The sequence below is a fragment of the Apteryx rowi genome, unplaced genomic scaffold (genome assembly GCF_003343035.1).
Source record: "Apteryx rowi isolate R43461 unplaced genomic scaffold, aptRow1 scaffold_33, whole genome shotgun sequence".
NCBI lineage: Eukaryota > Metazoa > Chordata > Aves > Apterygiformes > Apterygidae > Apteryx > Apteryx rowi.
This window is the reverse complement of record NW_020449752.1, coordinates 2,025,813-2,046,698: the sequence shown is the minus strand read 5'-3', so window position 1 is coordinate 2,046,698 and position 20,886 is coordinate 2,025,813. Positions and strand designations below refer to the sequence as shown.

Sequence of the window (20,886 nt, the reverse complement as noted above, 5' to 3'; positions counted from 1 at the left end):
GTGTGCATCTCACTATTCATGAGCCATAGCTACACACAGGATGAAGCTCCTGGGACGTGTGTTGCCATGCTGAAATCTTTCCACGTACAGGTGGTTCCCGTGACCATAGCTTCTGGGTACCACATAATCTCTTATGACTTTGTCTTCATAATAAGCCTGGGAAGGAGGGAATCACTTGTCATTCTCATTGTATAGGTGAAAAGCTGAGACCCAAAGAGACCCAAAACGATTTAGTGTTTTGCCCAGGACTATCTCCTGGGGAGCCTGTGGCAGAGCAGGGGATGGTCTAGTGCTGTAAACACYGAGCCATCTGTCTCTGCAGCTTATTGACAACGGTAATGGAGCTTTTCCAACTRAAAAAGCTAAGTTCCTCCAGTGCAAATCATGATCTCCTCCCTTGGTGTGGCCCAGTGGAGGAGAGGGTCAGATGTGCTTCTGCATCCATCATGAGATGCCACTGCAGCAGCTGATCCCAGAAAGCCCTGAGATCCCAGCCGGCTCGCTTCTGTTGGGAGAGAGAGGAAAAGGGAGTGCAGGGAGCAGTGGGAGGAAAGACGGGAAGAGGAGAGTTATTGTCAAATCCCTAGCTTGCCCTTTCTGATCTGAAGTTCACTTGTAATATTTTTCTTGACTCCGGTTGCTAATGCGTTTTGTTCTCCAGAGTGTGTGTGGCCCAACTTCCTGCGCAGCCTTTAATTAGTTTCTGGATGATGACATCTCCGCTGAGAATCATCTAGTCGTGTCCCTCCGATCTCGGGGGGCGATAAAGGAATCTAATAAAGACGTTCAGCATTTCTAGGTGATGGGTTTGACAAGCTTTGTATTAACAAGTAGTCGTGTTCAAACTTTCGCATGTGCGCTCAACACTTTTTGGCTCATCCCCGTGCTGTGACTTTTCCCRGGGGGATTAACAGAGCCTCCAGCAGTGCTGAGGCCTGCAGGATGAGAGGGGCACAGCTGGGGGGAAGCGTCGCCTGTGATCCCGGAGGGGGGCCAGACACCGTCGTTACCGGTTTGACTGTCAGCGTGGTTACTGTGGAGGTAGCTGAGAGACAGGCTCCTTAATGCTTTCGTGCTAGGATGAGAGGTGTCAGCGTAGCTGGGAAGATGATGCAAGTGCCTTAAGCTTTCTAGATCCTTGAATTTTCTGCCTCTTGCAAGGCGTTGCTCGCCTTGCACAGGGAGTCCTGGACGACTGGGGAGCTAAACCCAAAAACTAAAAAACTAGGTCCTTGATTCCTGCAGCGTACATGGAACTGAAAATGAGATCTGTTGTGGCAGGGAGCTGATCTGTGAAACAGTCTTTTTTTGGCTGTGTTTCTTCATGGTTAATAATACAAAAACTCTACTCTTATACCTCGCTTTCTTTTTTCTTTTTTCTTCTTCAAAAGAAGAGTGTGAAGTACTTTATAAAGGAGATCAGCATCATTTGACTCATTTTAGAGATGGAAACGAAGTCCAGAGCAGTGCCATGACTTCCTGTGGGCATCCTGGTCTGAAAGCAGAGTTCAGGGCTCCCAAACCTTAATGACAGATCCTGTCCACTCTGTAAAGCTATCCATTAATAGCCACATCAAGCAAACTCTCCCTTTATTCCCCAAAGACGTGGGGCTTGGTTTCCGTTGTTTTTTTCTTGCTGCGGGGGAAATGGATGGAAAAGAGCGTGGATCCCTTCACAGCCTTGAAAGCAGGGGGCCAAAAGCTGACCAAGCAGCAGCCCAACTCCTTAGTATAATGGGAATCTGGGTCCGGATTTGGTGACAGGGGCCCATCGGAAAGGGAGAAGAAGGTCCGTGTGCTTTAGACCTGACTCTCCTTTCGTGCCATGTTTATTCCAGCGTATCCCCTGTTGACTACGGTAGGAGTATCACTGATTTATGCTGTCATAAGTGGAATCAGATTGGGCTCCCTTTTGCACTTAGCTATAAAGTTTGCCTGCAGAAACCCTGCTGCTTATGCGGTGAATTATATCAGCGCTCACAAATATTTTACTAATGAATGGCTGGAAACGTCTTTTTGCCTCCTCCCCCTCTGAATTATTGCAATGCCCTGCCATATAACCTGCTGCAGAGACGTGCGTAAAAAATTTGGTGTCCTCCAAGCTCAGGAGAGCTTTGCTGCCACAGGAAGTGTTATCTGCCTTAGAAATCACTTAGACGTACGTATCTTGGCGCCGTATGACACATCTCATTATGCCGTACTTTAAAATGAGCAATTGCCATTAGTTAGCTATTACTTGCTTATTAAGGCCATTACGTGCGTCCTTTTCGTTTCCAGGCTTCTTTCTTCATCCCTTTGACCACCTTGAGGTTTACGCCGAGGGTGCTCGGTCCCTTGGTTTGGTGATGCCGAGTTGAACTCGGCATACGTGCGGAGAAGYGGGTAACTGGCTAAACCGAGGGCGGGAGCAGCCCCGGGGGCAGAAGCTGAATCCCGAGGCATGAGATCACTTGCAAGAAATTGTAAGCTTTTTGGAGACAAGCGCTGTGCCTGCCTGCGTGACTGAGCAGTATCGCTGGACGTGTTTTCCCTTACAGCCATGTAACCCCATGGATTTCCTTTGAACGGCTCCTGAGCTGTGTTGATATGCTGGAAGGATGACGCCCTCACTGCTTTTTTCCTAATTATGGTTGTGTTAGAGTAGCATAAACTGAATTAGAAGCCCATTATAATACAACTATAATTAAAGGAGCAGGTCTCTCAATTTACTCTGTGCTTTCCTTAAAAAACAGAACAAAGTCAAGCACAAAAGCGAGAGAAGGCACCATGGAGGTGACTGGTACTGCGGCAACAAATGTGCAAGACCTCTGCTTTCCCTGAACTTGTCTGATAGCAGAGATAAGGCAAATTGAGGTGGATGCAACCTGGCAGAATYGAGCGGGGAATCCGAGGCAGGGCCTTTCGCGTCTGGTCCCTGCCTGCGGCCGGTCCTGGCTGACCTTGGCGAAGCTTCCCTCTGCAGAGGGCTGCAAGGTCGGTCGCAGGGGTGAGCGGGCTCGGCCGCCTCGTACCGCTGCCGCGAGCAAGCCTGGGGCGCACGGCACGCTCGCCGCGGCCGGCTCGCTGAAGTAGGACCTGTGGTTGTAGTGCTCTGTAAAACATGGAGATGTCTTGTGGGTGACAACTGTGAGAGAGAGTTATTAGAAGCAGGAACTATGCCAACGCGGTGTTCGGGAAGCTGCCAGTGCACATCATAGATTGCCTACAGAACGCAAGTGTTTCTTCGAGAAGCTTTATAGTTGTTCTTTGTTGTTTCCTTTGATCTGGAGCAGATGTTGCTCGTGCTGGAAGATGGAGGTTTGCATGTTTTATGAGGGGGAAGCAGCATGGTACCAGTCTGACAGGGACAGCCTGTCTCGCTTGCAGGCTGCCGTGTGGACCGCGAGTCCTACATAGCACAAGCTACTTTCCTGGGGGCTCTTCAGAGCAGTTTGCTGTTGGTAATGCTGGAGTCTTCGTCCAGCCCACCGCACAGCTGCCGCGGGCTGTCACAAAACCCGCTCTGCCCAACTCCGACACGAGAAACGATTTGCAGGTTTAGAAAGGGCATGCCTGTGCTTCTGTGGTGCTTGCTTGGCTCTCGTACAAGCCTTTGAGTACATCTGGAACGTGTTCTCCCTCAGCACGGCGTTGCCCGGGCATGGACAGGGATGTTCTGGTATCCCTGTGAACAGACTGCAGACGCAGAGAGGCTGCAGCCCAATCTGCAGAAKGGCTTGGAAGAGAATTGAGATGATTAAGTGAAAAAATGCAGTTCTTTCTTGCAAGCACACCCTCCTTCCCTAACCCCACGCGTGACCGAAGTGTCCTCTTCTCTCCAGTGCCCCGTGCTGTGGAGGTCTTCCCCTGGAGGCACCCAGGGCCCAATCTAAGGCGCACTCTGTGCCACCGCTCCCATGAAACGTGCCAGCTAAGAAAGTGAGGTGTCTCTTCTATCAGGAGCACAGGTAGACAACTGCATGGTTGTCCCATTTGCTGATGGCTGATGAGGTTGGTCAGAGGTTTGCTTCCCATAATGCTGTGGCAAGGCCACCCTAGCTCCACATTCCCCTCATATATGGGGGCCTCCTCATGTCTCACCTGAAGCATGACTGAAGTCTGGGGGGGGGGGACTCGGCTGAGCTCCTGCACAGCTCTGCTCGCTCCCTGCGGTTCGGCAGGAGCTGGCTGCTTCAGGGAGAGCTGGCAGCCGGGTCGGGAGGTGCAGCAGGAGAAGCGAGCGACCACATAATGTCAGGGGAAAAGCGTGGCACGATCAGCACGGCCCTCGCGCTCGCCAGCCGGGGAAGATGGATGGGGAGATAATGATGATGGGAGCCGGGCTGGCTGGAACGAGGAGGCAGAGCTGGAGATGTTTATGCAAATAGGGAAGAGGTATAAAAACAGGCTGGAGGAGTAATCAAAGAAGGCATCAGTCACCCAACTAATGCCTTGGAGTGGCTGTCGTCTGAAAGGCAGCTCGGGAGGTGTGAGGAGCGGCGTGGCGGGGCTCTGCTGAAACCCGAGAACATGTAACACACCATAAGGTTTCGTTAAATATTTCTGTCCTGGGGACTGTGTGTGCGCAAGTGGATTGCAAGCCTGGACGAACCCAGGGCATGCCTTGGGCACCTGCGGAGGTCTGAGATAGTTCAGAACGGTGCAAAGACCTTTCCCGGTATCGTGGCCACAAAAAAAAAAAAAAGAAAAAGAGAAAAAAAAAGAAAAAATCAGATCGATAAAACACCAGCCCATCTYTGGGGAAATCTGCACTGTGTCACTGGAGCAGCTTGGCCAACGCTGCCATGTTTAATCACTTCTGAGCAAGAGAGATGCTGAACACAAAAGGACTGCCCGCAAGGAGAGCGTTCCCGCCTGGGAAGCCTGCATTTATTTAGCTTTATTTATTTATTCATTCCCGTTGGGGCACAGCTCCATCTGCGCCCTGCGTTCAGCATAAGAATTTTTTTCTCTGCCCCATCACCGTAGAACTGCCAACCACTGGATGAAGCATTTCAATGCAGATGGGGTGGGAGCACTGTCGACTGTTAAGTCATATTGAATATATATTTGCAATCACTTATTTATTAAGTTTTTTCTCCCTAGTGTAGTAAAAGCCTTATAATATACCTGTTCAGTCTCAAGAAAGGCATTTTAAATAGTTTGTGTGGTTAATTATTCAAACATTTAATTAGCATACAATAACTGTCGTGTTAAATCCTACCAGCGCACATTTAATTTAAGGGTTAGCTAAAGACTTCGCTCACGTTGTCGCTCTCATTTACTTCCCAGCCATTCCAGCCTCCCCTCTGCCTCGTCTCATCTGAGGCGGGCTGAAGTAAATTGCTCGAGACCAACAGCCTCTTCCTGAGCGTGTCCTGAGATTACCCAGGCGGGGTGGGCTTTGTGCCCGCTGGTGCACAAGTGGCTCAAAGCACTTCTCAGTCAGAATTGCAAAATCTCCCATTGCCCGGCCAAGAAAGAACCCAGTAATCTTTCCTCCCCTGCCTAGTCTGRACAAAATTAAAACCTCCTCAGCAATACCAGCACTGGTACATTGCCGAGGAGGAGGATGTGATGCTCACGTTTCAGGAGAAGCAGAAATCAAAGTTTTATTCATTTTAATTATGGTTTAAAATACAGTCAGTTAATTTGATAACAATTTTTTGTCTGTCTCGCCTATGTTGATGCGAATCCTTTTATGTTATAACAGAGTCATAATGCAAAGTCTTCACACCTGAATTTACTTTTTAAGTCTCGGCGAGCTCTACAAAACAAGCGAAGTTTGAATGACATGGATTCATTAATTAAAAGCGTCACAGAGGTTCTGCTTTGAATTAGGGAGTGTTGCGCTGAAGATGATAGATGGTCTTCTAGCTTTGTCGGGACACGCACCTCGAGTCTGCTACCGCTTCTTCCCGGGTGCTTAGGGGCAATGCCTTCCRTTTGTCTCCTTCCACCTCTGTGAAACAGCAACAGTGATGCTTCCTTGGCCATTTTAGTTATTGAGACCGTAGGCTCTTTTGCATGAGTGCGTCTTTTCAAAGGTGCACGCACATTGCTGGGGTAGTGGTGCTGATCTTCCCAGGGACGTGGTGGGGCAGTTGTAGCACAGGCGTAATTCGTTGCATCTCCTTCTGTTGGCAGAGCATCTCCCAGCACCGTGCGGGCTGTTAGTCCCAAGAGGCGCGTGCCGTCCCCTTACGCTGGGTTTAATGATACTGAGGCGTATTAATAGAAGCATAATTCCTTCAGCGTCATCTTCGTGCCCTACACTGTCCTGCCTCAGAGCCCCTACTGTTCTGGGAATGTCTGATCCCCAGTTGTCCTCTGGTGCATGATTAGCAGATTAGCTGTTGCGCCCAGAGCATCAAAAAAATGAACTCCCAAAAGCCCTTCAAAACAGAGAATAATTCATTACCCACCTTGATTTCCACTTAAAATGTACTTTAACTACACTTCCAACTACAAACCCTAAATCACCCTCGTGTTCACAAAAAATCCATCATTTTTTATTTTATTGCACGGCACTGGCATGACATAATCCCTTCCAGAGCGTCTTGGAGTGCTTTACGGATCAATAAATTACTTACCTGCACAGCAGAGGCAACGCACGCAAGGCCATTGCAGTCATTCTGCGCTCAGCCGAGCCCCTGGGAAGGCTTGCACGCGTGCCAGCTAGTCCCCCTGCCCGCGACTGGAGGCGAAAGCAAGGAAGGGGTGCTTGGCAGAGTGGGGTGCGAGTCAAGAATAAGAGTGGTAGGAATGGTGTGGACCGTGCCCGGTGTTGGCACGGGCTAGAGCCTCGAGTGGGTCACTGAACGGTAGAAGGAGCAGGAGCCTTTGCAAGGGAATTGTAACTATCCTGCAAAGCACCGCAGCAGGGTGCGAATCCTCTATTAGGCTCTGGAGAATGGCCTGAAAAAAGCTAAGCGAGGAAGGTGATGGTCTTTATTATGTTCTGCAGGTGCAGGCTGATAATAGCGGCCGATCGTTTTTCTCATGCAGCCCTGCCATCCTGTCTGAGCTTGTACGAATCCCAGCCCTGCCCGCCGGCCACATCACGGCCTCCGCTCACGCGGCGGCGGGAACCGAGAGCTGCCCGTTTGCTCTCGATCCCTTCCCTCTCCTCAGGCTCCCCCATCTTTTGTGTGCGAGTTCCCCCTCTTGCTCTGGAGGTGGGGGTCGGCCAGCCACCCCTTTTCTCTCACCCGGCCCCGGACTTTCGTGATGGCAGCTCCAATGCGGGAGGACAGCTTTCACCCTGACTGAAATGCCCTTCCCTGGCAGAGTAGTAGATCTTAGAGACTCCTAGGCAGGCTTGTCGTCTTCGCAGTGCCCTCTCGGTGGTCACGTCAGGCTCCGTAGGCATGACGTAGAGCCTGCACGTCTGCAGAAGGAGCTGCAAGGCAAGCGCATGCTTTGCGTGGTCTTGTTGCACCGGCTACAAGTGTTTTGCCTGGGAGATTTGAGAAGGGGCAGTGTTTTCACAGCAGGAAGTAGCTCTACTGGAAAGGGTTTGTCGTGGGTTGGGGGGACAGGATAAGTACTGGACGCGTGTGGAGGGAGAAGTACCTTCTCTCACATCACAGATGCACTAATGGAGGATCTCAAGCCTCCCTAAAATGACTGAATCCCCTGTGCATGCGATCTCTTCCCGCTTCAGCCCTGTCTCCTCCGCCCCCCTCTTTCCTCTCTGTTTTACTGCCAAGTCAGATAAGACTGGTGGGCTACTGCTGGCTTGGTAGAGATAGAAGGATGAAGGAAAGTCATCCTCCTTCACCCACACTTTAAGAATTAAGTCATATCAGAACCGGCTGCATTTTCACTTCCCTCTGTGTGTCGTTACAGTGTCTCCGAAAATTATCGAGATCTCTTCTGATATCTCCATCAATGAAGGTGGCAACGTCAGCCTCACCTGTATAGCCACGGGCAGGCCAGATCCAACGATCACCTGGAGACACATCTCACCCAAAGGTAAGTGAGCCAGATGTTACCAAAAATATTGCGGGAAGGGCAGAGTGYCATTTGTGAGTAGCTGGGGAAATATCCTTGGCTGGTTCACCTGGCATTTCAGTTTGTAAAGTAGAGGTGGTATGCACTAAAAAAGGTGACTTCAGGCAGGAGTCGAGGACTGTGGTTGTGGAGTATTTGCGCCTCTGCCTGATGCTCTGGGAGAGGAGATTTCTTCCTGTCCCGTGCTGAAACCCTGTTGGTGCAAACTAACTGCTTAAACTGTGTATACAGAGGAGGAGGTAGAGCTAAGAAAGCAGAGAACGGTTTCGCTTTTGTGGAGGACTGGCAATAGGTACCAAGTTTTGGGTTGGGTTTGGGTTTGATCAGGGATCGAATATGCCACTTGGAGTCATGGGAGTGCTGCAGTTTGCTGGAGCCGCCGTTGTTGTTATTTGTGCACCAGACCTCTACCAAGAGCCAGCTTCAGGGCGGTTTGAAACATTTTCTTGGAATGTCTCGTGTTGCTTCAGAGAGGGACTGGAAATAGCAATGCAAATCAACAGGAGAAGGCTCTAAGCATGTGGCTTTAATTGGTACCTCTTGTTAACTGGTAAGCAAAAACTGAGCAGAACTGTGTAGGTGGGACTGCGTAGGTGGGACCGTGGCTGCTGGGAAGTGCATTCGCGTACGCGCCAGGCCAGGAACGTATCATTTCCAAATCCTTTCCCAGACATTTTCCTGCAGTTCTGAGTTTTGCTGTCCCGTTGGTCCCGAATYGCTGCGAGGTTCTCACTGATGAGCTGAGGGTGAGATCTGGGGGCTTTGGGCATCCAGCCAAAGGGCAGTGCTAGGCCCGGGTACGATCCTCTGCTTGACACGTTGCTCGTCTCCCACCCCGCGCACGACCYGCCGAGCAAAGTGCTTCTGTTCGACCTCATGCATTTTTTCCCTGAGGCCTTAGCAGTTTGCGCCGCTGTCCCAGACAGCTGCCTCAAGCGCCGCTCGGGACCCCCGGGCTGGGCTGCCTGCCAGCCGAAGGGGAAGAGGTGACGGCAGCGGTGATGGACGGCACCGTGTCTGCTCTCTTCATGCAGCTGCCTGATGATCACKGTGGTGTCTTAGTGCTGCTCCATTGATTTTTCCTGTCTGCCTGCTTTGTAGCAAACTAGCGGGCCAAATCCATCGCTCTCCATAGGCCAGGCAGAGAGCGCAAGCTGAGACAGTGGCAACTCGGTCTCTTCCTTTGACACGTGCCTCCGAAATAACCGTGCCCCTGTGCGTGTGCTGCCCTATCAGCCTTCGGTGGTCTTGCCTCCGAGAGGGAGGCCTTTGGTCTGTCTCTGCGTGCCGACGAGTGATAAAGTGCAGGGCACAGATCCGCGTGCTCCTCTCCAGCACCGAGTGTCAAGGAATGGGGTCGACGTAGCTGTCACTCTGTCTGTCACCATCAGGCAGTATTTAGGATCGAGCCAGGCCGTTTGCTCCCACTTTGAAGTCTTTTTTCCTTTCTCCTCTTCCCCTTGTCCACCCTAACTGTGTCTTTTTGTCTTGCTCAAGCTCCTCACCTTCTCTTTATCAAATGCTTCTCATTTTGCCCATAGGCCCTCCTCTCCTTCCCCCATCCCTTTTTGTTCCCCCAGGACCCTTCTCTCTTACTCCCGTGCCCTTTGCCATGTTCTCCTGCATGCCATCCATCCTCTCCTAACCAGACTTCTCACTTATGATACTTCTGTCTTCCAGAGAAAGACTGTTCTTTTTTTCTGTGTTTGCTGCCATCTGGCAGGTTTCTTTCCCCAGGGAATCTTTACCTGCGCTTGAACCAGATGTTTCCATTTTACTTAGGTCTTAGCTGCTATGGAAACTGAGGATGCACCAAGAGAGGAAGAGCAAACTAATCAGAAATTACCTGTGGTGCCGTGTAATTTGCAACAGCAGCTCTTACCTGATTTTGGCCATGATTAGGCATTCTGCTTTCAAAACTCAAATAGAACAAATCTTCACGTAGATTTGCTTCAGTCTGGCCTCCTGCTGCTGGAGGGTGCTGAGCCCGGAGGTGGCCCGAGACAACTTCACTACCCGCCTGTCTGCGTACCCAGCTCCTCTGTTTCTCTCTCTGAGTCCGCCACAGCCACCAAATGGGACGTCTAGTTGTCAGATATACATTCAGCATACATAAGAGACGTGAGGATTGGCAGTATTGGGGACTGAATTAAGAGCCAGAGCTAGGTGCACCGAGGTGCTGTAGCAGATGCTGAAACGGTAACCCTGTCCCTGCTGGGATGTACTGTAATATGAAGAGCCAAGACCCCCTCTAGCAATTGGGGAAGCAGGGCTAAGTGTTGGTCCCATCTCTTGGCCACACCTAGTTCTAGATCTGCCTCGTCACTCATTCCTGGAGAAGTCTTGAGCAAGCCTCTTCCCCTTCCTTTGCACCGTCTTCCTCTGTCTCGCTTGGAGCAGTAGAGAAAGGGGACCAGAGAGAAGTGGTTAAGGTAAAGCAGATGCATAATTTAAAGGTTTTCTTAGTGGATGGGTAAGCGGCTCTCACGGTGTCACCGGGGAGAGGCACTGACAGTGCTATTTGTGCCGGGAATGGGCAGAAATGGCAGCTGAAGGAGCTTACGCTGGCAAGTGCTCCTCTGCGCAGAGGCACTCCATGGGCTGTGTTATCTTCTTGGCAGCTGTGTCCGCTGCGTGGCTCTTGATGGGAAATGGAGCAAAGACGAGGGGGTGCTCACCTGGGGAGTGTGCGTTCTGGGCCTTCAGTGCATTTGTACCTGGGGCAGCCTGGGTCCCCAGCGACTCGTCTCACTCCAGGCTCTTTTTCTAACCATCACCGGTTCCTGTGACCAGTCGCCTGATTTCTAGCCTCTTGCGTTGGTCTGGCCCGGTGTAATAAGTAGCCAGCAGCTTGGTCTGATGAGCTTTTCTGAACTTTCGTCTCCTCTGATGTAGCCACGTTAGTGGAGCCACCAAGCCTGTTTTTGAGGCTCTGTTCTGGGGCTGAAAGAGTTACCCACAAATGGGAGGGGAGAGTATTTGCACCGTTTAACTCGAGGTGCAGACCTGGGCAAGTGAGTTTGCTGCCGGTGAATGGCAGGAGCTCTGCCCCGTCTGTGCCTCCCTGGCCRCTCAGAGGCTTGCCGAGTGGCCGGCCGTACCTGTGCCCGTCCTCATCCTCGTGCCATGAACAAAAGTAGGATGCTGGCAGTGAACTGGAGGAGAGTTTTGTGAATCCCCAGCCAATCCAGCCAAGATCTCCTGCTCTAGCACATCTTCTGTCCCTCTGCCTCATCCCTCTCTCTTCCTTTTATTTCTTCTGCTAGTAATGCTGCAGCTGTAACCCATGGCATCTCAGGTTAATCCGGGCGAACAGGCTCCAGTGGAACAAGAAGGGGAGTTGGTGCAGTCGCAGTTTCCTCTGTCTCAGGGGAGGAGGTTTAACCACATGGTGGCTCTGCTGGGAAGTCATAGCTGTGAAGCTGGGCTTGGGAGCTCCAGCTGGCAGCTTAACTTCCACCAGAGCTGGCAGGCACCGCCACTTCAAAATGCRGCTCACCAACACCTTATCGGGAAGCCAAACTTTGGCATCTGATGGGCTGACTCCATCGCCCAGTCTGCCTGGACCGTGCTGTCTGTACTGGCTTCGGAGGCCCGCGAGATGCCAAGACTGTTAGGACCGCAGTCAAGAGAGGCTTTCTCAGCAGAGGGAAGGGAGGAGGGCAAAGAAAGAGAGAAGGACACATATAATTGTGGTCAAGCTATAATGTCCAGCATGGGAGGCAGCAGCATCTTTCAAGAGGATCTGTTCGTTGTGCAGGACTTGGTCGCTGCGGTCAGAGAGGCTGTCTGCTGCCTGTTTTCAGCAGTAGACCTTGCAGTCTGTGAATTATGAAAGTCGTGCGAAGGTTGGGGACAGAGCACAGAATACAGCTGATATCGAACAGAAAACCCAGGCAGTTGCACTCATACGCTGAAGCTCCCAGGTGGCGTGCCACCCTCCTTGCAGGGAGCAATGAGATGCAGAAAGTCGGAGAAGTGCCAGAGCATCTCACAGTGATCTGCACTGGCCTGTGGCTGGGGTTGACGGCGCACGTCCCCAAAGGCATGGGCAGGCTGACCCCCCTATGCTGCCCTCTCTGGGGAGCCCGTAGGGTCCCACAGGTGTTTGCTTTTCTGCCAGTTGCCCTGGCTTGCTGCTAAAACCAGCAATCGCACGAGTTCTGCGTGTCAGTATATGCATACAGGGATGTTGGGACCTCTGTGTAAGCGGCTCTGTAAGCTGGTGGCTGTATTAATTTTCACGTGTGCGTGCATTATTGTGTGCACACATGCAGGTATGCGTTTGCACCTTTAGGTGACAAGCTTCTCTTCGGTTTGTACGCTTCAGGTTTATTATAGTCCCCAGACTTGCGGCGTCGATGCGATCTGTAAACTGTGGAGAGATCGTCTAGTTAATAGTCTGGTTTTGGTCACTCAGGTGTTTCCATAGTTACTGGGCTCTTTATTTGTTTTTTGGGTAACGCTGATGTTGTCATGGTGATTGCCATGTTGTCAGTCTGTTTTTTATGTCTCCGTGGACAAACGCTGGAATTTCTTGGCTAATGACAAGCACAGCTCTCTGAGCTGCCGGGCACGGGAAAATGCTGAAGTGAGGGGAGCTGTCTCTCTCGCAGAGCCAGCAGCAGCACGTCGAGCTAACTGGGGGGTATTTATCTGTACCGTGGAACCGAGACTCGTCTTGCCTCCCATTAAACTCACAAAACGTGCTGATGAATTGAAGTTAGCGGCATCTAGGGCTCTCCCAGGAGGGATGAGGGCTTGACAGCCTCTGTCTCGGGAGGAAGAGGCACGGTTTAACAGTAAGTAATAACAGTAGCTTTGTGGTCAGACCGCAAGTCTGGTTAGCCTGCTGTGCCGTTTCTGACAGGGCCAGGGGCATGCAGAAAGACTGTAAAAGCTGGGCAAGTGCGCCCTGATACCTCCGCCGGCAYGTCCCCCTGGCTGCCGTCAGTCCGCCGCTCAAGGACCTCTCGAGCCAGAGGTTGTGTCCAACTCTTCATGCTTCATGACCCGTGATGGACTTTTCTGCCATGAGTTTGTCCATTTGCTTTTGGATTATTTCTGTAGTAGGATGGATTCTGGTATAAGGCCTAGGAAAGCGGATGCCAGCACAGGAAAACATTAAGGTTTGGCTTGATGATGTATTTGCTCATAAGAGGTCTGATCGAGAAGTCTTTATATCGGGAATACCTCATTAATCTTAGGATTAGGCTCAGTGATGAAAGCTAGATCCCACACGGAGCCGGAGGCCTAAACTACATTTGAGCTGGCATTTGTGGGTAGGCGCTACCTTGGTGTGTGAGCGAGGCAAAGGCAGGAGAGAGGTAAGACAGATGAGYGGTTGCAGCTCGGAGGGTCCCGATTCTGCCGTGACCCACATATTCTGTGCGATCGATTCAGTTAACCTCGGTGGCCCTCTGCTTCCTCTCTCTAAAAGGGGTAATAGCAGTTTCTTGTCTCCCAGGACTGATGGGAGGATAAATACATTCAGGACGTGAGGTGCTCAGACACGGTAGTAATCACAGCTCGTATATGCACTTAAGATAGATGAGACATAGTGGCCTAATGTGGCAGAGGTCTCACGGGATCATCTGTCTATACATCAGCAGCAAAGCAGGGAAGGGACTCTGGGAGAAGTCCTGTRTATTTGGATATATTGATTCTCTCTGACTCTTGGCAAGGCTTAAGAGGACAAGCGGCTGCAAATAATACAGCTTGAAGAGCTGCCTGTCCCTGCTAAGGGACGGGGAGAGGCATGTCTGCTGCGCTCGGGATGGAGAAGAGCAGGAAGGATGCCGATCGCGGGCTTGGCGAGGATGGAAGTCCGGCCTCCTGCTGCGGTGGGGTGGGATTACCCGAGGCGCGTGGCAGGGCAGGGGAATCGAGGCGAGGACCGCTCGGAGATGTTGTCCCCCACCACGTGCGTGCACCTGGATCGTGCTCCGTGACCGAAGCTGCAAGAGCCTCCGCGCGTTGTCAAGCCGGGCAGGAGGCTCCCATCCTACCGTTGTCGCTCTCGCCCCGTCTCACCTCGCAAGCGTGTCTTGCATTCAGCCCTTCAAAGCCGTGACAATTGAGGCGATTGTAACGCTCCTGAGGAGCAGGTCGAGGCGAGCCGAGCRCGGCGGGAAGCGCTGGCCAAGCCAGCGTGAAGGGCTTTGCTGGCAGGAGGACGGAGGCCAAAAGGGAGGAATTGAAAAGCAAGCAGACAGACGTGGAGCCGTGCTTTGTGGGCAGAGAATCTGATCGCACGGCGACCTCTTGTACCGCTGCAGATACGGCTCCGCTCTGAAGGGGGCTTGTTTCCGTTCGGTTGTTGTTGGAGACGCAGGAGTTCAGGGTCCGGCTCTCAGCCGCGCCAGGGATCTGCCCTTTAAGCTCATCATTTGCTGTCCCTCATCTTTGCAGGAGCCTTCCTGGCCTGCCTGCTGAGTTGCAGGGGCCGGAGCCGTCTGTGCAACGCTTGCTGCATTACCGCCGAAAAGTCACGTACGAAGAGGGCAGGGCGCGCTCTCTGATGTTAACGGCACAGCAACGCACGCAGAGAGCACCTTTCACCCAAGGCCTTTTGTGACGGTTTCTAAGGAATTACTTTATTGGCAGCTAAATCGCGGTCACTGCTAGGGGGAAGCGAGGGGGGCACTCAGCAGCTCGGCGAGGAATACCTTGCCCAGCGCGCGCGGCGTGGGGTGTTTGTAGGCAGGACGCCGGTTTGGAGCCGGGCCGGGAGGGTTTTGCTGTGCAGCCGGTACGGAGCAAAGGGGAATCCGCCCGGGCGGAGAAGTCCCTCCGCCTGCGCCTGTGCAGCCCTCTCCCTCGCAGCTCGGCATCCCGTGATCCCTCCCTCTGACCCCGCTCCAAGTAATTGAATTAACTTCTGCCAACCCTCGCTTCCTCCCGCTTGCCTGAGTGCTCTCCGCTGGCCATTTTAACGGGGAAATACTCTCTTTTGGAGAGCGGTTGGTTTGCGTGGGGCTTTCTCTATGCTCCTCCCGGGTCTCGTGTTGCCGCGCGGTCTCCCGCGGAGGGCTCCGATGGTTTTGGAGGAGGCCAACGCGCCTGCCTTGCCTCTCGGCTTGATATTTAGGTGGCTGAGAGGGTTCTGGCCATAAAGCCGCGGACGCTCGGCGGGCGCGCTCGGCAGCCGAGGACTTCATCTTCCTTCTAGGAGCCCCTCGCAGGCCTGGGATCCGGCTAAATTAACTGGAGCATTTCAAGAGGCTCCAATCCTGTCGGCAGCTCAACCGTCCCCTTGTTTACTGTTGAAATAATTACTGCTTTGCCATAATATTAGCTCTGAGCCGTGACTCCATTACCATTATCGCCGGAATATTACCCATTTATTATCTCCCAGCAACCCTGGAAGATGAACACTAGGCTTCAGAGACCAATTGTTTTACAACAGACAGGATCTTGGTGTGCATTGTTTAATGAGGTAAACTACATTATAGCCGGCATTAATTTGGCTGCCGTGCACTCCACTAAATCATTGTTAACCTGTAAATCTGCCACTGTTTTTGATGCGCACTTCATCAGCGCGCGCTGGACAGATCCCTTGCGGAAAAGGTCACCGGTGACCTGGCTCCTTTTCCGCCGCACAGGGAAGAGGGCCGGGGTCCCTTGCCAGCGGCGGGGAAGTGGAAAGCACGGAGGTGCGCGCGGGTTTCTTCAGAGTAGCTTTCAGCTGATGCTTTTTTGTTTGTACTGGGTCAAAAATGCGGCAGTGCTGGAAGCATCTGAGCCCATCTTTCCAGGTCCTCTTGGTGGGAGAGGTAGGAGTAGGAGAAGTGTCTGTTTTCCCAGCACCTCCTGCAAGGAAGGACTGAAGGAGTGCAGAAGCTTGTCCCGCTCTCCTGGGGTGCCACGGCTGCTGGTGCTTGCTCTGTCACAAGGCATCCAAGCCAGGTCCTGAGCGCCCTGAAATTCCTTGCAGTCCTCTTGGAGAAGCAGCATTTTGAGATGGGCGCTAGTCTTCTACGTGGTCCGTGGTGAAGGAAAAGCTAAAAGAGAGCTCCTGCTCATGCTGCAGAAGAATAAGTCTAAGAGGCCGTTGCTTCCCACCTGCTTGTGGTTGCCGGCAGCTTCCCACCGGCTCCTGTGGGAGCAGGATCTGACCCCAGGGGAGCCGGGCTGCCCCTTCCTGGGACTGGGCCCGGAGGATCAGGGTCCAACAGCATTGCATCGTTGGCCTCGGGGTGTGATTTCTGTAAGGAGTTACCTAAACGTTGTTAACGTTTCGCACACATCATGCCCTGAGCAGTTGTCTATGGCTAGCCGTATTTCTCATTTCCCCTCGCTGCTATGCCCTCGTTCCTCCTGCTATTTCGAAGTAATGGGAGATTATATACTTCTATGTATATATGTATATATAAGTAATATTTTTGATTGCTTGCATGGTGGAAATGAACCTGCTGAGCTGATTTGTTTGCATATTTGGCAGAGCCGCCTTTAAAATACGCATTTTAGTACAAAAATAACAAGACCCCTACCAGCTACAAATGAGGCGATGCCTTTCTCTTAAGGAAAGGAAAAAAAAAAAMMCTCTCTGCTTTAGCATATTCCCTAAACATAGCTTTGCAATGTCACGCTTCCCCTCCTTGCCAGAGGCAAACCGTGCTCGAGTCCTTATGGCGGTTTGGGGAATCGTGTYGTACGGTCGCTGCGGTGGATGTACGGCCCAGCGGCGCCCCGGGTTCCTGCCCCGCCGCCTCTGCCCGCCAGCGCTGCGGGGCCGAGGTGCACCCTGCTGCTGCTCGGGCTGCACGACGGCTCCGTGCTGCGGCGGCGGCGGCGTGCAGGTGCCAGGCCCTTGGGTCGCACCGCCGCACCGAGGGAGGACGAGGGCAATCCTGGAGATGTGTTTCTCTCGCTGCGGAGCCGGCCCATTTGCATGACAGTCTCCTAAGCAGCCCCCTTGCCTTTGGCCGTGCGCAGCCACCGTGACTTTGACGCCCCAAGCAGCTTTGACTTGCTCCCGCGAGCGTTCTTCTCGCGCACCCCGGCCGAACCGGCGCCTCGGCTCGCTGCAGAGAGCAGCTTTTCTTTCATTTATTTATTTTGCACAGTAGGGCAAGAGGAGCAAAAAGCAACGCGCGGCCTGTGTCGGCCACCCGATTTTCGTTCTCGTCTTCAGCGAGCAGCGCAGCGCCCTCGTTTCGCCGGTGAACGCGGTGCACTGTAGCGGCGGCTCGCGCTCTTGCTGGGACTTGCGTTTCATGCAGCGGGCATCAGGCAGCGGAGGAAGAGCAAGGGACGGGAGCTGCTGAGATTCGAGAGATCTCCGCGCAAATTAAAACCTTTTATCAGTCTCTAATAGCTGTGCGAAGTAATTATGTTTGGGCCAAACTTCGCTGGCGCCTCCCCCGCGGTATTATTGTAAAAATCCGAGCGGCGCAAGCGCGTCCCCATTCTGTCAACGCCAGGTCGCGCCGGCTGGAGCAGACGTGCCTGCGGCTCGGCGTAGCCTCCGTCACGGGCTCTGCGTAAGCCGTGGCGCTCGTGGGCTGCGCTGGGTGACGCGCGGCCCCGGTCCGAGGGCAGAGCCAGGTGGGTGGGACGAGCGGCGAAATGGTCCTCGTCCTCCAGCCGAGCGAGGGCCGTCCCAGCTCGTTGCAGCTGGCTTGGCGTTTTTGGGCTTTTGCGCTGAGGCTGTCTGCAGCAGCCCGAGGGGTGATCGCAGGGAGCTCTTGGTCTGAGGGCTCTTGAATTAGCTCGCAGCGAGCGGCCGGGCTTGCTGGCTCACCTCCCGGCCCGCAGCGGCCGTTCCTGGGAGGAGGCGCAGGGCAGCCCGAGTTTCCTTCTCGTGCAAGCATGTGCATCGTTGCGTGTTTAGAGGGGGGGATTAGTTGAGAGCGTTTTCCATCCTCAGCGCCCGGAGAGGCTGCAGAGTCCCCGTCCGTGGAGATACTCCAGACCCGCCTGGTCGGAGATGAGCGCGATGGGAACCTTGGGGACAGCACGGGGAGAAAGCGCCGCTCTGCCGAGGGGCTGGGAGCTGGTGTTGGTCTCGGCACCGGCACCCCACGGGGGGGATTCTGTTGTTTTTGGAGCTGATTTCCCCAGTGTTGGTGCCCTTTTCCTTCCCGGCGCTGCTCTCTGCTCCCCCCCTTTCCTTGTAACACCTGCTCTGCTCCAGCTTGCCAGACTTGCAAGGGGAAGAGTACAGTGTCCAAAGGCATYCCACACGTTTGCCCGCCCCGGCCGGTCTGTAGGTGGAAGCAACGCCAGGAAATACTCTGATCGCAAGTCCTGTGCCTGGGATGTTTGCCCTGGTGGGAAGGACGGATCCTGCTCGTGTCCCCCTGCCCTCCTTGCACTCTTTCTTTGCGCAGATTGCTGGCTAATGGGGTGGAGCTAGCACGAGTGCTTCCTATTAATGGAGCAGAATATAAACAGAATAAAGCCTTCATTTCCCGGGCTGTGATTTCATTATTAATATACTTTACAGTTCACAGGTTGTTCATTTGCTTCCATGTTTTCTCAGCTGGTGTAATCTGCAGCTCCGAGTGAGAACAGTCATAAAATTTCCATTTCCAGTTGAATGTGCGTCCAATTCGCCATGAAATGTTCTATCTGTCGTGAAATATTAAGTGCATGAGGAGTCAGTAGCTGCAGGATTAGGCAGGACAGATTGCCAGCCCCCTCTCCCGCGTCCGGGGGGGGCTCGGCCGGGATGCGGGTGCGAAGGGTGCTCCGAGCCCATGGAGCTCGGAGGCCGCCGGCAGCGAGCGAGGCTGTGCGTGCAGGGAAGCGCAGGGAGCAGAGAGGGAAAGGTGGCAGCGGGAAGGAGGCAAAAACTGTGKAAAGGAGGGAGGGGAAGAAAACGTGCAAGATATCCTAGAGAGAAAAGCRTGCGAATGGGAGTCAAGCAGAAAGAAGTTGGGGAGCAGCGAAGAGCCCGGCTGCAGGCAGGGACGAGGCAGGAGAAAGTTGCTGAGACTTGGCAGAGCAGACCGAGCTCCCTCACCTCCAGGCCCAGGTTGCAAATGAGTCTTTGCTGTCCCCGCTCAGGCCAGTGCCGCGGGCTTTTGGGCTGTCGCGTTCCCTAGCCTGAAGTCCTGTGGGAAGAGAGCTGCCTTGTGGCTGGCAGGGCCTTTGCCTGAGAAGCAGTGCTGTGCTCGTACGGGCGAGGAGCTGCCGCGTGGTCGTGAGGCCGAGATGCTCCGCTGCCCGGTACGAGCCCGCTGAAGAGCAGCAGTAAATGGGCCTGGAGCCCTCGTTGCAGTTGGTTGCGCAGAGTGAATGAGGGTGTGCGTGCGTGCAAGCGCGCGTACGCAGGAAAAAGAGCTCGTCAGATGACTTGGGGAAAACTCGTGTTTCGCTCACGGTTACACAGCCAGCAGGAGAAGCAGCGAGACTCTCCGAAGGTGCTCACGTGGTGGGAGCGCGCCGAACGGCGGGGCGGCGGGAGCTTGGGTAGCGGCACCCCGTGCAGGCGGTTTGAGGGCGGCAAGCGTTTGGGGCGCCCGGTTCGGTGCGTGCCGGCACGGTTGTGCAGGAAGGGGCAGTTGCGTGACCGCGTGCATCCGTGGCTGTGCGCGTGCCCATGTGTCCAGCAGCGCGGTTCGGACCACGGCTGGGTGTTTTCCGGATCGCTAAGGCGAGCCCCTGGTGCCAGAGGAAGCAGCGGGGAGAGCAAGAAGTAGGAAGGGCCGAGGGGCTCCGCGCCTGCGGATGTGTCAGCGCGAGGGAGCTCGTGCCGCTGCGCTGCAGCCGGCCCCGTGACGGGGGAGCCGAGGCAGCCGCCGTGGCAGCTGGTGCTGCCATGAGGACGCTTATGCCGGCAGGGAAGACAGCTCGCGCCGGCACGGGGGGCTTGGTGTGGCCGGCCCCGTGGCTGGCAGTGCCGTGGCGGCATTCCCGCAGCTGCAGTTACGGCCGGCACCGCTGCAGGGGAGCGTGCACATCTGGCGTTGCAGCTGGCCCCGGGGCGGGGGTATTCCCACAGCTGGAGCTGCACCATAGGGGAGGCGGTGACGGATCTGCACCACGCTGCCCAGCCCCACGTGTCCCCAGCCCTTTCCTTGCTAGGGGGGAGGCCGGAGGAGCTTGATCCAGGGCTGGATTTGCGGAGCGGAGCCGCTGGCCTGGCACGCAGAGCGTCCTCACCTGGCGTTGGCCCTGCTCTCCAGGGGAGAAAGGAGCAAGGAACAGTTGGAAGTCAGAGCAAAAGGCAGGGAAGGGGGCGAAAAGCCAAACCCTGAGCGTGTGCCCAAGTAGTGGAGATAACTGCGCTGTCCTGGAGAGCCGACATCTCCGTTCCCTTCCAATTCTGTGCCGAGATGACTTCTGCCACRGCATTCCTCACTGCGGCGAAAAAAATGCCTCTTCCTTTCCCATCTTCTCTCGGTCGAGTCAAGATAATAATAGTCTTTTTCTGATCCCCTGAACTTTCCCATCTGCTTGGTAAAACAATGGCAATTCTTTTTCCTCCCAGTCTTTCTCTYTGTCTCCCTCTCTTTTATTTTTATCCTCCTACAGTATAATTTAAAGCCACAGCAATGCCGTAGCCCCTGGGTTTTTCCCCTTCCTGTGATGCGCCACTCTTATTTACAATGGCTCTTCCTCTCCCGGTAATGCATTTCTCTGCCCCCTTCCCTCCCCGCCCGGCAGCGCCCTGGGTGCCCGTAGCGGGGCCGAGCACGCCGATACCCGCGCGGGGGCGATGCCGGCTCGCGCCCGTCCCGGGCACCGGCAGGGCCCCCCGATTGCCAGCTCCCGAGCGGCGGAYGGGCTGCTCCGCCAACCCAGCATCGCCTTGCCCCCGGCCGTGACAAGCCCATCCGTCTTGCCTTTCGCCTGCCCATATATTTCCGTGGCTTCTATCAATAAGCGGCAATATTGCGAATGATCCTCCCGAAATGGAGACATCAGTGCCATAAAACACGA

General features: G+C 54.1%; 1 protein-coding gene across 2 annotated transcripts in view; it reads left to right on the top strand.

Moving 5' to 3' along the window:
• Window positions 1-20,886, top strand: part of LOC112968936 (protein CEPU-1) — a 160,710-nt gene that overhangs the window by 114,279 nt on the left and 25,545 nt on the right. For both annotated transcript variants that reach the window (XM_026071721.1, XM_026071720.1), the window contains exon 3: window positions 7,831-7,956. In XM_026071721.1, coding sequence (XP_025927506.1) covers window positions 7,831-7,956 — 126 coding nt within the window. The remainder of the gene's footprint in view (window positions 1-7,830; window positions 7,957-20,886) is intronic.